Source organism: Scyliorhinus canicula, chromosome 2, assembly GCF_902713615.1.
Source record: "Scyliorhinus canicula chromosome 2, sScyCan1.1, whole genome shotgun sequence".
Lineage (NCBI taxonomy): Eukaryota > Metazoa > Chordata > Chondrichthyes > Carcharhiniformes > Scyliorhinidae > Scyliorhinus > Scyliorhinus canicula.
This window is the reverse complement of record NC_052147.1, coordinates 227,942,918-227,956,789: the sequence shown is the minus strand read 5'-3', so window position 1 is coordinate 227,956,789 and position 13,872 is coordinate 227,942,918. Positions and strand designations below refer to the sequence as shown.

At 47.4% G+C, this 13,872-nt stretch overlaps 1 protein-coding gene across 4 annotated transcripts in view; it reads left to right on the top strand.

Moving 5' to 3' along the window:
* The window catches only part of slc38a11 (solute carrier family 38 member 11), a 258,711-nt gene extending 251,124 nt beyond the window's left edge, over positions 1-7,587 (top strand). For all 4 annotated transcript variants that reach the window (XM_038789718.1, XM_038789716.1, XM_038789717.1 and 1 more), the window contains exon 12: positions 7,013-7,587. In XM_038789718.1, the coding sequence (XP_038645646.1) occupies positions 7,013-7,273 (261 nt within the window). In that variant the 3' untranslated portion in view covers positions 7,274-7,587. The remainder of the gene's footprint in view (positions 1-7,012) is intronic.
* Positions 7,588-13,872: the final 6,285 nt, after the last annotated feature.

Here is a 13,872-nt window from a genome sequence, read left to right as displayed (position 1 = left end):
TTTCCCATCTTCTGCCTCCCTCCCTTCTTAAACAGTGGTACATTAACCACTTTCCAATCCTCTGGGACCCTTCCTGCATCCAGTGATTCCTGAAAGATCATCACCAATGCCTCCACAATTTCCTCAGCTATCTCTTTTTGGACCCTGGGTGTACTCCATCCGGCCCAGGTGACTTATCCACCTTCAGACCTTTTAGTTTCCCCAGAACCTTATCCTTAGTATTGGTCACTGCACTCACCTCTGCCCCCTGGTTCTCCTGGAGCTCTGGCATCCCATTGGTGTCTTCCACCGTGAAGACTGATGCAAAGTCACTATTCAGCTCGTCTGCCATTTCTTTGTTTCCTATTATTACTTCTCCAGCTACATTTTCTAGTGGTCCAATGTCTATTATTGCCTCTCTCTTACCTTTTATATATTGAAAAAATCTCTTCCTATCTTCCGTTATATTACTAGCTAGCTTGCACTCGTACTTCATCTTCTCCCTCCTTATTGCTTTTTTAGTTGCCCTCTTTGCTTTTAAAGGCTTCCCAATCCTCTGGTTTCCCACTAATCCTCGCCACTTTGTATGCTTTTTCCTTCGCCTTTATGCTGTCCTTGACATCCCTCATCAGCCATGGATGCCTTGTCCTCCCCTTAGCATGTTTCCTTCTCCTTGGGATGAATTTCTGTTGTGCCTCCCGAATAACCCCCAAAAACACCTGCCATTGCTGTTCCAATGTCTTCCCTGCTAGGTTCCTTCTCCAATCAACTCTGGCCAGCAACTCCCTCATGTCTTTGTAGTTATCCTTATTTAATTGTAATACCATTACATCTGATTGCAGCTTCTCCCTCTCAAACTGCAGAGTAAATTCTATCATATTGTGGTCACTACTCCTTAAGGGTTCCTTCATCCTAAATTCCCTAATCAAGTCTGCCTCATTACACATCACTAAATCCAGAATTCCCTAGTAGGCTCTGTCACAAGCTGCTCCAAAAAAACATCTCTTAGACATTCCACAAATTCCATTTCTTGGGATCACTACCAATCCGATTTTCCCAGTCCACCTGCATATTGAAGCCCCCATGATTATAGTAATATTGACTTTTTTACATGCCTTTTTTATCTCCTAATTTATTTTCTGCCCCACATCCTGACTACTGCTAGGAGGCCTGTACATAACTCCCATCAGGGTTTTTTTAGCTTTGTAATTCCTCAACTCTACCCACAAAGATTCTATGCCTCTGATCCTATATCACTCCTTGCTGTCGATTTAACTTCATTCCTTACTAACAATGCAACCCTGCCCACTTTCTCCATCTGCCTGTCCTTTCGATAGGACACATATCCTTGGATACTTAAATCCCAGCCCTGATCCCCTTGCAGCCACATTTCGGTGATGCCCACAACATCGTACCGGCCAATTTCAATGTGCGCAACAAGCTCATTTACCTTGTTCCATATCCTGCGCGCATTTAGGTACAACACCCTCAATCCTGCATTGACCACCTCCCTTTTCACACTCTCCTCAGTCACTGTACCCTGTATTGTGGTCCTTTTTGATTTTTGACTATGGCTTCTCTGCCTTACACTTTCCCCCTTACTACTTTTTGTTTCTGACCCCGTTTTACTTCCCTCCGACTTCCTACATTGGATCCCATCCCCCTGCCACATTAGTTTAAACCCTCCCTAACAGTTCTATCAAACACCCCCCCTAGGACATTGGTTCCAGTCCTGCCGACTCAAGAACAGCTTCTTCCCTGCTGCCATCAGACCTTTGAATGGACCTACCTCGTATTAAGTTGATCTTTTCTCTACATCCTAGCTATGACTTGACATTACATTCTGTAGTCTCTCCTCCCTTCCCTATGTACAGTATGCGTTGTCTGTATAGCATGCAAGAAACAATACTTTTCACTGTATACTATTATTTCTGCCTATAATAAATCAAATCAAATCAAGAGGAGGCTAACTTGCGGCTAATTAAGATTCTATGAGAAAAGGCAGAGGTGGGACTAGGAGGGTGGCACGGTAGCACAGTGGGTAGCACTGTTGCTTCAAAGCTCCAGGGTCCCAGGTTTGATTCCCTGCTTGGGTCACTGTCTGTGCGGAGTCTGCACATCCTCCCCGTGTGTGCGTGGGTTTCCTCCGGGTGTTCCGGTTTCCTCCCACAGTCCAAAGATGTGCAGGTTAGGTGGATTGGCCATGCTAAACTGCCCTTAGTTAGGTGGGGTTACGGGATAGGATGGAGGTGTGGGTTTAAGTAGGGTGCCTTTTCCAAGGGCCGGTGCAGACCCGATGGGCCAAATTGCCTCCTTCTACACTGTAAAGTCTATGAATTCCATTGGAGAGATGGTGAGCTTCCTCCCCCAATCAGTTTGTTTTTGTAAGCCATTCCAGCAATCTCGTGGTCACTTTCACTGATCTTAACTTTTTATTTGAACTGAACACATTCAAAAACACCATACTGAATTTGAACTAATTTATTTGAATTACTAGTTCAGGCCTCTGGATTGTTATTCCAGTAACAACATTTCTGTATTTCTGACCCTGGCAGCCTTTTCTAACTCTGGGCCTAATTTCCCCATAATTTGTCAGGATGCCAGGCTCTTACTGAATGCTGGTGTAAATCTCTCCAGGTGCACTTCTGAGTTTTCAGACAAAAGTAATCTGGGTGCGTGGGTTACACTCAGTCTGGTGGGACTGTGTGGGGGTCCTGATAGAGTGGCAAGCCTCCACAGAGATTGGGCCGCCACCTTTAAAGGGCACCAGATCAGCGCTTTGGTTAGTCTCCCCCCCCGACCACGAAGGTCTCCACGGCTTTTCCCCCCCCGACACTGCACAATTATTGGGGACTCTTTCCTCGCCCGCCCCCCACGACGCCCTTGGCGGGATCCCCTCGACTGTTTTTAGTCTTTATAAAGCTGTTGTGAATCCTTCAATCGGCAAGGTTTGAATATTCAGTGAGGGGGATCATGTGGCGATTGACCCTTTAATAATATGCAAATTCATTAAAAGTATTTAAATGAGGATCTCACCATGTCACAAGCGAGGGACAGGGATAAATCATGTGGCAAGATTTCGCTGGCGGTTCCCATTTCCCGAATCTCACAAGACTTTGCGTCCACATTGCGTTTACACATGCCGCGAATCCAGGCACAAAATTTCCCCCCTCTGAACTGAACCTTTTTACCTCACTAGTTCTTTTCATGGCCATCTGTCCACTGCGGCCTCCTGCCTGGAGGTTTCCTTCTCAAAACAGATCCTCAGTTATCCTTCCTCATATCAGCCTTAATCCAAAGCATCTCAACAGCTCGTCTGTGTTATCTATTTCTACGCATTCCAAGCCTAAGCATGCCAGTTCCATTTTTTTGTTTGGTCATTTCTATCCTTGCTCAGGTTCACTTAATCTCATCCAATCATTTTCCTTCCTCAAACCTAAATCCATTACTTGGCCTAACTGGTTTGCAGCTGCTGTTCATATTGGAGTGTAGCCTTGCTTTCAGATTCCAGCAACCTACCCTTCATTTTTAGGACCTTCCCTTTCACTCTTTTCGTCTTTGAACTGCCACAGCATGTCAATCATGTGAACCCAATCAATATTTTAATAAGGACACGGGGGAGTCCACACTAAGTCAAATAAAGAAATGTAGATTTATTTACACACGATATACACATTGCCCGATAGATCCCTACCGGATGCCTTTTCTGGTCAGTGCCTTACTGGCTGACCTTTTATACAGAGATTAATAGAGGTCTCCCACCCCCTCATAGAGGGGGAGCTCAGACTCCACAAGGTGCATGGGGAAGATAGTAATTCCCAGCCCTCAGGCTCCATGCAGGCTATTACAAATATCCTGTTGCTCGTTTTACTGGAGTGTATTAACACGCCTCCGTTTAAAGGCCGTGTGCTTAACACTACTATGGCTCTGTGTATGTAATTATGCTCAGGAGTCGCCAGGTGCCGTATTTAGACACCGTCACGAGTATATCAAGGTCAGGTTCAAAGTAATAAATCTGTACACCGATTAGTAAGTCCAAACGATTGGTGTTTATTATAACAAATATAATAAATACACATGCATACGCTAAAGAGACTAACTTGCTTCTAATACTAAACAACTAAATACTTATCTAGACAGGAACAGGCAAGGTCAGGGTGCAAGGCCTTTGTCCCGTTCTTGGTCTGCAACTCTCTGATTCTTAAAGTTGTCAGGATCTAGCAAGGTCTGGATCACGTAGCGATCGTTGTATTGGCACTTACAGTTCGATGGCTGATGGCTCAACGGCTGGTGATGGAACTGGAGTCAGGATGCGATGTAGCAGCAAAGTGGAGCCGGAACAACAAAACAGTCAGCCGGAGCAACAACACAGTCAGCCGGAGCAACAACAGACCGAACCATGTGCGGGGTCTACTCTTATAGTTCCTAGAAGTCCGTGCCCCCTTGGGGCGGTCCTTTTACCTGCCAGGTATCGATTGGGCCTTTCCCAATCGATATCTTCCAAACCCCCCAATCTGAGGGTCGTTCCTCGATGAGTGGGGTGGTCCCTACGGTTCTTGGTGTTGGTTGCTGTGGCGCCATTCTGTCTGGGCGTCTACTCAAAAGTATCCATTGATACTTAAATGTTTCTATTGTGCGGGGTCTGGATCTGGATCACCTCATTACTATGCAGATCTGTTTCCCATTTGCACCTTTGGCTGAAACTCTGCACCTGGCCAAAAACTGGTTTCTGTACGTGCAGAATGTAAATTAGTCTTCTGCAAACTGCTTGTCCTCACTAAGACTGTTTTTCCCTGCAGCCTTAGCAGTTCTCCATTTTGTAGCCCAGTGTCCATCCCAGATGGCTACAATCCTTCCTGTTGTCATAGTGCTTTGTACTGCCACCCTGACCTGTGAACTCTTAGCATGGTTGTTAGTCACTGGTATGCGTGACCAATCTTCCCAAGACTACACCCGTCTTACTCTGTTACTTGTTTTGAACTGACTGGTTTATTAGAACTAGGTATAAACAGGTTACAGAGCAGGTATGTCTCTCCTGAGTACAGTCTGTTCCACCTTCCCTCCCAAGACTCTAGCTGGCACATTGCTACTGATGCCAGTGAGACACTTTCACCGACATCACTCATTAGTGTATCAATTCTATTAACCAGCAGCAGTACAAGATCATGCAGTTTGAGTTATCAGGTCGATTCCGATCACTACAATCAATTTAACCACTTCATTTGCACCCAGTTTTCCCACAGCACCGTATTTGAACCCCTCCAATCAGGCTTCCACCCTGCCACAGCACCTATCAAAGTCATAATTGCATCCTATGTGATTGCGACCATAGTAAACTTACCTCATCTCAACCTTCTCAACTTGTCTGCAGCCTTTGAAAAAGTTGACTATGCCATCCTCGTCCTGTGCCTCTCCTCCTCAAGCTGGCTAAGACTGCAGTTATTTATCCAATCATGGACAGAGATCCCCCTGCAATGGCTTCTCTTCTCTGACACCATTAACTCTGAAGCTGCCAAGGGCTTATCCTCAATTGCCTCCTGTTTCTCATCTAAATGCAACCTCAACAACATTATGTCAAAACACATCAGGCGTTAGACAGACAGAAAACCAGCTCTACTTCACCAGCACTTCTCCTGAGCCTTCCACGATCCATGATTGTGCACTCTGATTGTCTGACTTCCAGTGGATGTGCAAACATTTCCTCCAATTAAATATCAGGATCACCAAAGCCATTGTCTGTCCTCTTAGAAATAGAGCCTAGTGGTTGGTTTGTTTTTTTAATGGTCTAGTTAATTGTTGCACAATGTTAGGGATTGGTGTACTGATGCTCCAAGATGCCTTTCTTCCTCTATCCCACCCAAACTAGCATCTTCCAAAAAGTGGCTTCACTATCCTTCTTGCCAAAATTCCTACCTTACATTATGTGTTGAACTTTATTTGACAATTATTTTCCCATCCTAATGTCCTTCTGCAAGTTATTGCAGTCCTGCTCAGTATTGACTATCCCCCCCCCCCCCCCTCACCCACCACCACACAATTTGATGTCATCCGCAAATTTAGAAATTGTGTTTTTGATTCCAAAATCTAAATCATTCAGCCAATAGCCAATAACATGTCCCATGCCTCTTTTTGCACTATTCCAGAGGATATTACATTAAAACCTGGGGGGTGAATTTGATTTTGGACAATTGAACAAAAGGATCTATAGTGAATGGGCCACCCATTTTGCATCCAACCAATTGTTTTCAATGAGAAAGAAATTTGCACTGAATGTAAAACAGTCACGGTTGCCCATTTTCTAAAATAAACTAAAAAGCCCAGAAATATGAATTATTGGAAAAAAGGGAGTGATAATGAAAATTGAATATAAAAAACACACCATTCTGGCACTCTGATATTACAAGAACTTTAAAAATAGTTATGATAAATAGTGACTATATATATATATATACACCGCGGCACAGTGGTTAGAACTGCTGCCCCAAAGTGCCAGGGACGCGGGTTTGATTCTGGCCTTGGGTAGCTGTGCGAACTTTGCATGTTCTCCCCATGTGGCCTGGCCATGATCAATCGCAGGGTTACAGGGAAAGAGTGGGAGAGTGGGCCTAGGTGGAGTGCTCTTTCGGAGGATTGGTGCATACTAGGTGGGCCGAATTGCCTCCTTCTGCACAGTAGGGATTCTATAGATATAGTGACATTGAAAACAATGAAATTAAACAACTCGGTGGGGCAGCACGGTAGCATAGTGGTTAGCACTGTTGCTTCACAGCACCAGAGTCCCAGGTTCGATTCCTGCTTGGGTCACTGTCTGTGCAGAGTCTGCACATTCTCCCCGTGTCTGCGTGGGTTTCCTCCGGGTTCTCCAGTTTCCTCCCACAAGTCCCTGTTAGGTTATTTGGACATTCTCAATTCTCCCTCCGTGTTCCCGAACAGGCGCCGGAATGTAACATCATTGCAGTGTTAACGTAAGCCTACTTGTGACAACAAAGATTATTATTATTAAAAAGTCTTTTAATATCATTTTATTTTATAGGGCGTGGTTGCTGCAATTCCGCTGGTTTTTATCATTCCAACGGCATGCTACTTAAAACTCTCTGAAGAGTCGTGGTATCATTGGGACAGCATTCAGTCTTTTATGATCTTGATCACTGGTATATTGGTGATGATTGTTGGGTTTGTGATGGTCATCATGTTTCCGCAAGGCTGCAGTCATGGAAAGGAAATGTTTTATTGCATGCCTTCAAATTCATCCATATACAATCTTACAGGCTCTGTCAATGAGACGGTCAGTTAATCTCCACAGTTCATTACAAATATATTGTAAAATATTCGAGTCTTTGCAGTGGTTTGATTGACATATTGTGTTGATATTTGTTACATTAAAACAAACTTGCTGTTGCTTCTCAAGTGAGTGTAAAATGATGTCCAAAATGATGTTTGCAACCCATTTATTTAGAGCTGAATGCTTTCATTTATTGTGAATACTTAAAAGAAAACACCACTTCCCCATTTATAAATTAAGCAAATTGAACTTTTACAATTTTGACTAATCTGACCACACCAACAAATGATACTGCTTTGGATGCATCAATAAATGATTATAACTAATGTACTTTACTGTTATTTAACTCAACCAGTGATTCAATGAGCTTTATGAGTAACTGAATGGCATTCATACCAAGTCCAGATTCCTGGGGCGGCATTCTCCCCTACCCGGCGTGACGGAGGGTGCCGGCGTAGGGGAGTAGCGCCAACCACTCAGGGATCGGGCCTCCCCAAAGGTGGGGAATTCTCCCCACCTTTGGGGGCCAGCCCCGCGCTGGAGCGGTTTGCACCAGAAGACTGGAGCAAAAAACCGGCGCCCCCGGCAGCGGGGCTGGCCGAAAGGCTTTCGCCGGTCGGCGCATGCGCGATGTGGGGTTCTCTTCCGCTTCCGCCATGGCGGACGCGGAAGGAGAAAGAGTGCCGCTAGGGCACTGGCCCGGAGTCTGAGCGGGGGGCCCCGATCGCGGGCCAGGCCACCGTGGGGGCACACCCCGGGGTCCGATCCCCCCCCCCCCCCACAGGACCCCGGGGGCCCGCTCGCGCCGCTGATCCTGCCGTTACAGAGGTGGTTCAAACCTCGGCGGCGGGAGAGGCCTCCCAGCGGCGGGACTTCGGCCCATCCGGGCCGGAGAATCACCGCAGGGGCCTCGCCGGTCGGAGTGGCGAGATTCCTGCCGCCGCCACTTCCCGGGTGGCGGAGAATCTCTGCCACGGCGGGGGTGGGATTTTAGGCGGCCCCAGGCGATTCTCCGACCCTGCTGGGGGTCAGAGAATTTCGCCCCTGATCTGTATTGATCTCAGCTTAGGTAGCCGGAGAGGCATGAGAATGAGACAGTGTCCCAGCACAGAGAGAGGACAATCACCAGCTCTTGATAACTATCCAGTAACCCCTGCTTTTAAGGCTTTCCATGTTGATAATTCAATATTGCGATAATTTAGCATCAAGCCAAAGAAAATACAGTAATAAATTCTCCCGACAAGTGCATTTTTGATTTATTGTGCTGAACGATCCTGTGGACTTTATTGGAACTATTTATCACATAAAGGAGAGAAACTTGATCATACAATGATCAACGTAGCTTCATTGCTATACTTTGAATGTTTACAAACTAACAGAATGCAGGAATGATAACTTTTCCAAAGTTGCACTGTTGGATCATCAACTCTTGTTATTTAATATCTCCTGTCTTCCACCCTATTGTTCATTGCTCCCCTCCCCATTTTACTTTTGTACTCATTGAAACTCTCTAACATTTTTCATTTCTGTTGAAAAGTAGCTGATCTAGAACATGGACTCTGCTTGTCCTTTGATGCTGCCTGATATGCTGAGTACTTATTCCCAGCATTCTGCTCATTTCCTTGAAACAAATTGTTTCCCCGGCAGTGTCAGCCACAAAGACCACCAAGGAAACTGCAGTCGGGCAGCTGATCTATTTGCAGGTGAAGTGCTTCAGACATTCAGCTTACAATGTATATATAAACCTCAAAACAAACCTCACAAATTTAGCAGTGGGACCAATATGTGGCTGCTCGGTGCTAAGTTGTTATGCCTTGCTCTTACTTTACACACAAAAATACACATGAAATGCATACTAATTTCTATCCTATCACTTCCCTTCCTACTACATTTTGGCATTGCGAGTGACCCTCCCACCAGGCTTTGCCTGATGTGTTCGGCAGGTTGGTTCGATGTGGACTGCACTCGATGCAGGGAAGTTAGAAACAGACGTCTAACACTGGAGAAGATCCAACACTGTTTTATTCAACTATAGAACTGCTATACATATTCAGCTGTGGGTTGACACTATACTGATCTGACTGGTGACCTAGTACTAGCCTGACCAGACTTACTAGCTACCGCATGGTGTATGCACTTGCTAGCTCATGGACTCTGACTGTCTCAGTAGCTGGGTCCCGAGAGAGCGGGAAACCTAGTGCCCTCTGGCTTTATAGTGGTAGTGTCCGGTCTGGTGATTGGCTGTACTGTGTTGTATGCTTACTGGTCATCCTATGTGTCAATCACTGCCTGTCTGCATCTCATTATATATATGAGTGGATATTATGACATCTCCCTTTTTTTTTTAGTTAAATAAATACTGAGGTATGTATACGTATGTGTATATATATATATATATATATGCCTGACTATATACAAACGGTGCTTGAACAAACGTATATACATGGGAATGTGTCGAGAGTGCAGATACATGGCAAATGAAGCAATATTTACAAAGGTTAACTCGATGAATTCAGCCACAAAATTTACAAAAGCTCAGTCTACAGATTCAGTCTTTGTGGTGGATGACGAATTCTTGTCGATCACCGCTGAGGTGGATCAGGAGCTGCCTGCACGTGGATAGGTGGGATTGCTGCCATCGCGGATCGCTGGCAGATCGGTGGCCTCGTGGCAGGGTACGTCCGGAGGAAGTATAATGGCCGGCGGAGCACTGCGGTCAGGTAGTGGGCATGGAATTCTTCGCAATGCCCGTCTGTTGCGCGTAGCAGCCATGCAGACAAGGAAAGACCTTGGGGCAACTTGTTTCACAACAACAGCTGCGGCTGACCAGCCGCCCTCAGGCAACTGGACGTGAACATGATCGGCTGGAGCCAGCTCGGGTAGATCAGTGGCATGAGCATCATATGTGGCCTTCTGTTGGGCAGCGGACTGCTGCATTTTTTGTAAAACCCTGAGGTGGTCAAGGTCAGGAACATGCATGGCTGGAACTGTGGTCCTCAGAGTGCGATACATGAGCATCTGTGCTGGAGACAACCCAGCGGACAGTGGGGTTCCCTGTCTGCCAGCATTGCCAGGTTCAAGTAGGAGCCTGAGTCTGCAGCTTTGCACAGCGGTGCTATGTCTTTTCGTCCGACGTCACTTCGTCCAACGACACTTCATCCACGTGTTTTGGTCCAACGTCTTTTTGTCCGCACGTCTTTTGGTCCTACGTCTTTTTGTCCGATGATTTTTTTCGTCAAAGACTTTTTGTAACTTGTTACGTCTTTTTGTCCGATGATTTGTAACTTGACTTTTTGTAAATAGAAATCAAGGTATAATATCTTCACTAATGCACATAGCAAGGTATAATATGTAATAAAGGATTTTTATTACCGGTCTCTTTCCTTTAACGAGCCTCGTTAAAGGATAGTTATTATCTTTCTCTTTCCTTTAACGAGCCTCATTAAAGGATAGTTATTATCGTTCTCTTTCCTTTAACGAGCCTGTAATGTGACGGAAGTTGTACGACTGTGCAAAATCAGACCATTCCTGGCTGTAAAAGCATGGACCGTTGTCGCTCATTACCGTGAGCGGTATCGCGTGCCTGGCAAACGTTTCTTTGTAGGCTTTGATGACCGCCTTCGCCGTGAGGTCAGACAGTTTCACCACTTCTGGGTAACTGGAGAAGTAGTTGACCAGGAGTACGTAGTCACGCCCCTTGGCGTGGAAAAGGTCTACACCTACTTTGGACCATGGAGAGGCCACGATCTCATGCTGTTGCAGTGTTTCCTTGGGTTGAGCCGGTTGAAATTTCTGACAGGTGGGGCAGTTTAGGACTGTATTGGCAATGTCCTGTTTAATGCCCGGCCAATAAACCGCCTCCCAAGCTCTGCGTCGGCATTTCACGACTCCAAGGTGACCCTCATGGAGTTGACCCAGCACCATAGCCTGCATGCACTGAGGAATAACCATCCTATCGAGTTTCAGAAGGATTCCCTCCACAACCGTCAGCTCGTCTTTCACGTTAAAGAATTGGGGACATTGTCCCTTCTGCCAGCCATGGGTAAGGTGCTGCATCCTTGGCCATTTCCTCACGAATTTGGACCACCCGTTCGTCAGAGGCTGGGAGATTGGTGGCACACAATTGCACTTGCACTTCTATGTGCCAGATGAAGTCACCTCGTTCACACGGTGAGGTGATGGACCGGAATAGGGCATCTGCAACAATCAGTTCTTTGCCTGGCGTGTAGACAAGTTCGAAGTCATAGCAGCGGAGTCGAAGAAGAATTCGCTGTAACTGAGGTGCCATGTCATTTAAGTCCTTCTGGATTATGTGGACTAGAGGCCTGTGGTCCGTTTCCACCGTGAATTTCGGCAGGCCGTAAGCGTAGTCATGAAACTTGACTATTCCTGTCAGGAGACCCAAGCATTCCTTTTCGATCTGGGCATGCCGTTGCTCAGTGGGCGTCATGGCCCTGGAGGCATATGCCACTGGAGCCCAGGACGAGGAGTCATCTCGCTGGAGTAGCACCGCCCCAATGCCGTCCTGGCTTGCATCAGTTGATATCTTGGTTTCCTTGGTTGGGTCGAAGAACGCTAGAACTGGGGCTGTGGTGAGATTTGCCTTCAGCTCACGCCATTCAGCTTCATATGTGGGCAGTCACTGGAATTCAATTGACTTCTTGACGAGATGGCGGAGCGTCGTGGTGTGGGGTGGCACATTGGGAATTAATTTCCCGAGAAAGTTGACCATCCCAAGGAAGTGGATGACCACCTTCTTGTCCTCCGGGGTCTTTATGGTGTTGATCACCAAGATCTTGTCGGTGCCTGGCCGCTCACCCTGCTGCGAGATGTGGTCACCTAGAAACTTAATATCCGATTGACCAAATGAGCACTTGGTGCTGTTGAGCTGGAGTCCATGTTCATGAATTCGCTGGAAGACCTGCTTGAGGAGAGCGATGTGTTCCTGGGGCGTTGTGGACCAGATAATCAGGTCGTCCACGTATATTCGCACCCCCTCGATGCCCTCCATCATCTGCTCCATGATGTGGTGAAACACTTCGGAGGCAGATATGATGCCGAAAGGCATGCGGTTGTAGCAGTAGCGACCGAACGAGTGTTGAACGTGCATAGCTTGCGACTGGACGCGTCCAGCTGTATTTGCCAAAAGCCCCGGGAGGCGTCCAGCTTAGTAAAGAATTTGGCATGAGCCATCTCACTGGTCAATTCTTCACATTTCGGGATCGGGTAATGCTCCCGCATGATGTTGCGGTTATGATCCTCAGGATCAATGCAAATGCGGAGCTCCCCTGATGGCTTCTTTACCCAGACCATGGAGCTGACCCAGTCTGTTGGCTCTGTGACCTTCGCGATGATGCCCTGGTCTTGGAGGTACTGTAGTTGCTTTTTCAGACGATCCTTGAAGGGCGTCGGCACCCAGCATGGTACATGAATTACAGGGGTGGCGTTCGGCTTGAGCAGGATTTTATATCGGTACGTGAGCGTGCGCATTCCATCGAATACGCTGTGGTACTGCGTGATAATGTCGTCTATGTCGGCTTGCAAATTTTCATCGGGTGAGGCCGTCGCCAGTGATGATGACATGGTGTGGACTCGCTGAACCAGGTTCAGGAGCTTGCAGGCGCGAGCACCGAGCAGGGACGCCCTGTCAGGCCTGACGATTTCAAACCGTAATGTTGCCTTGATCGCCTTGTTGGATAACCGTAGTTGACACAAGCCACTGGCAGCTATGGCATTGCCTTGTAGTCAAGGAGCTGGCAGGCTGGTGGAAGAATGCTTGGTCGGGCCTGGATGGTGTCAAGGTCGGATTGTGAGATGAGGTTCGCAGACGCGCCGATGTCTAGTTTAAATCGGATGCGAGCCTTGTTAACCGTGAGGACAGCACACCACTCGTCGTCTGGACCCACACTGGCATCGAGAGGCGTTGCGCAGGTGTGGTGGAGGCCAGCTCATGTGTGGTTATGATGCCCACCTGATATGGAGACTTGAGGCAGTCAGCATCAGGGTCCGTTGGACTGTCATGATAGGAATCTGGCATGCCTTGCTGTATTGAGCGGACACTTCTGCGCCGCAGCTGGGGGATCGCTGGCTGCTGAGCGGTGGAGCAGATCTGCAAAGGGCTGCGTAGTGGCCAAGCTTGCCACACTGGAGACATCGGCGTCCTTTTGCCGGACATTGCTGCTTTAAGTGGGCGGAGCCACAATTCGGACATGTCATGACGCTGACGTCAGTGCGTTCCGTGCGCCATCATGCATGCACAGTGCGGTTGGTCGGCGTACGCACCTGCGCAGTCGGGTAGTCGGTCTCGTCATCCACTCGGTCGTGGCGCGCATGCGCAGGGATCCGGGAAAAGCGCGCAAAATGGCCACTCTCCTCGATGCTCAGGCCCTGCATCTGTGCGATGGCCTGCACCCTTTCTGTCTCGTGGGAGGCCAGCTCTGCAGTTTCTGCCGCCCTGATGTGGGAGTAACGATTCTTGGCATGCTCATGGACAACGCACATCTCAATAGGGACAGAGAGGGTCAACTGTTTGATTTTAAGGAGCTGCTGCCGCATGGAGTTGGAGTGGACCCCGAAAATGATCTGATCCTGGATCATGGAATCAGCCGTTG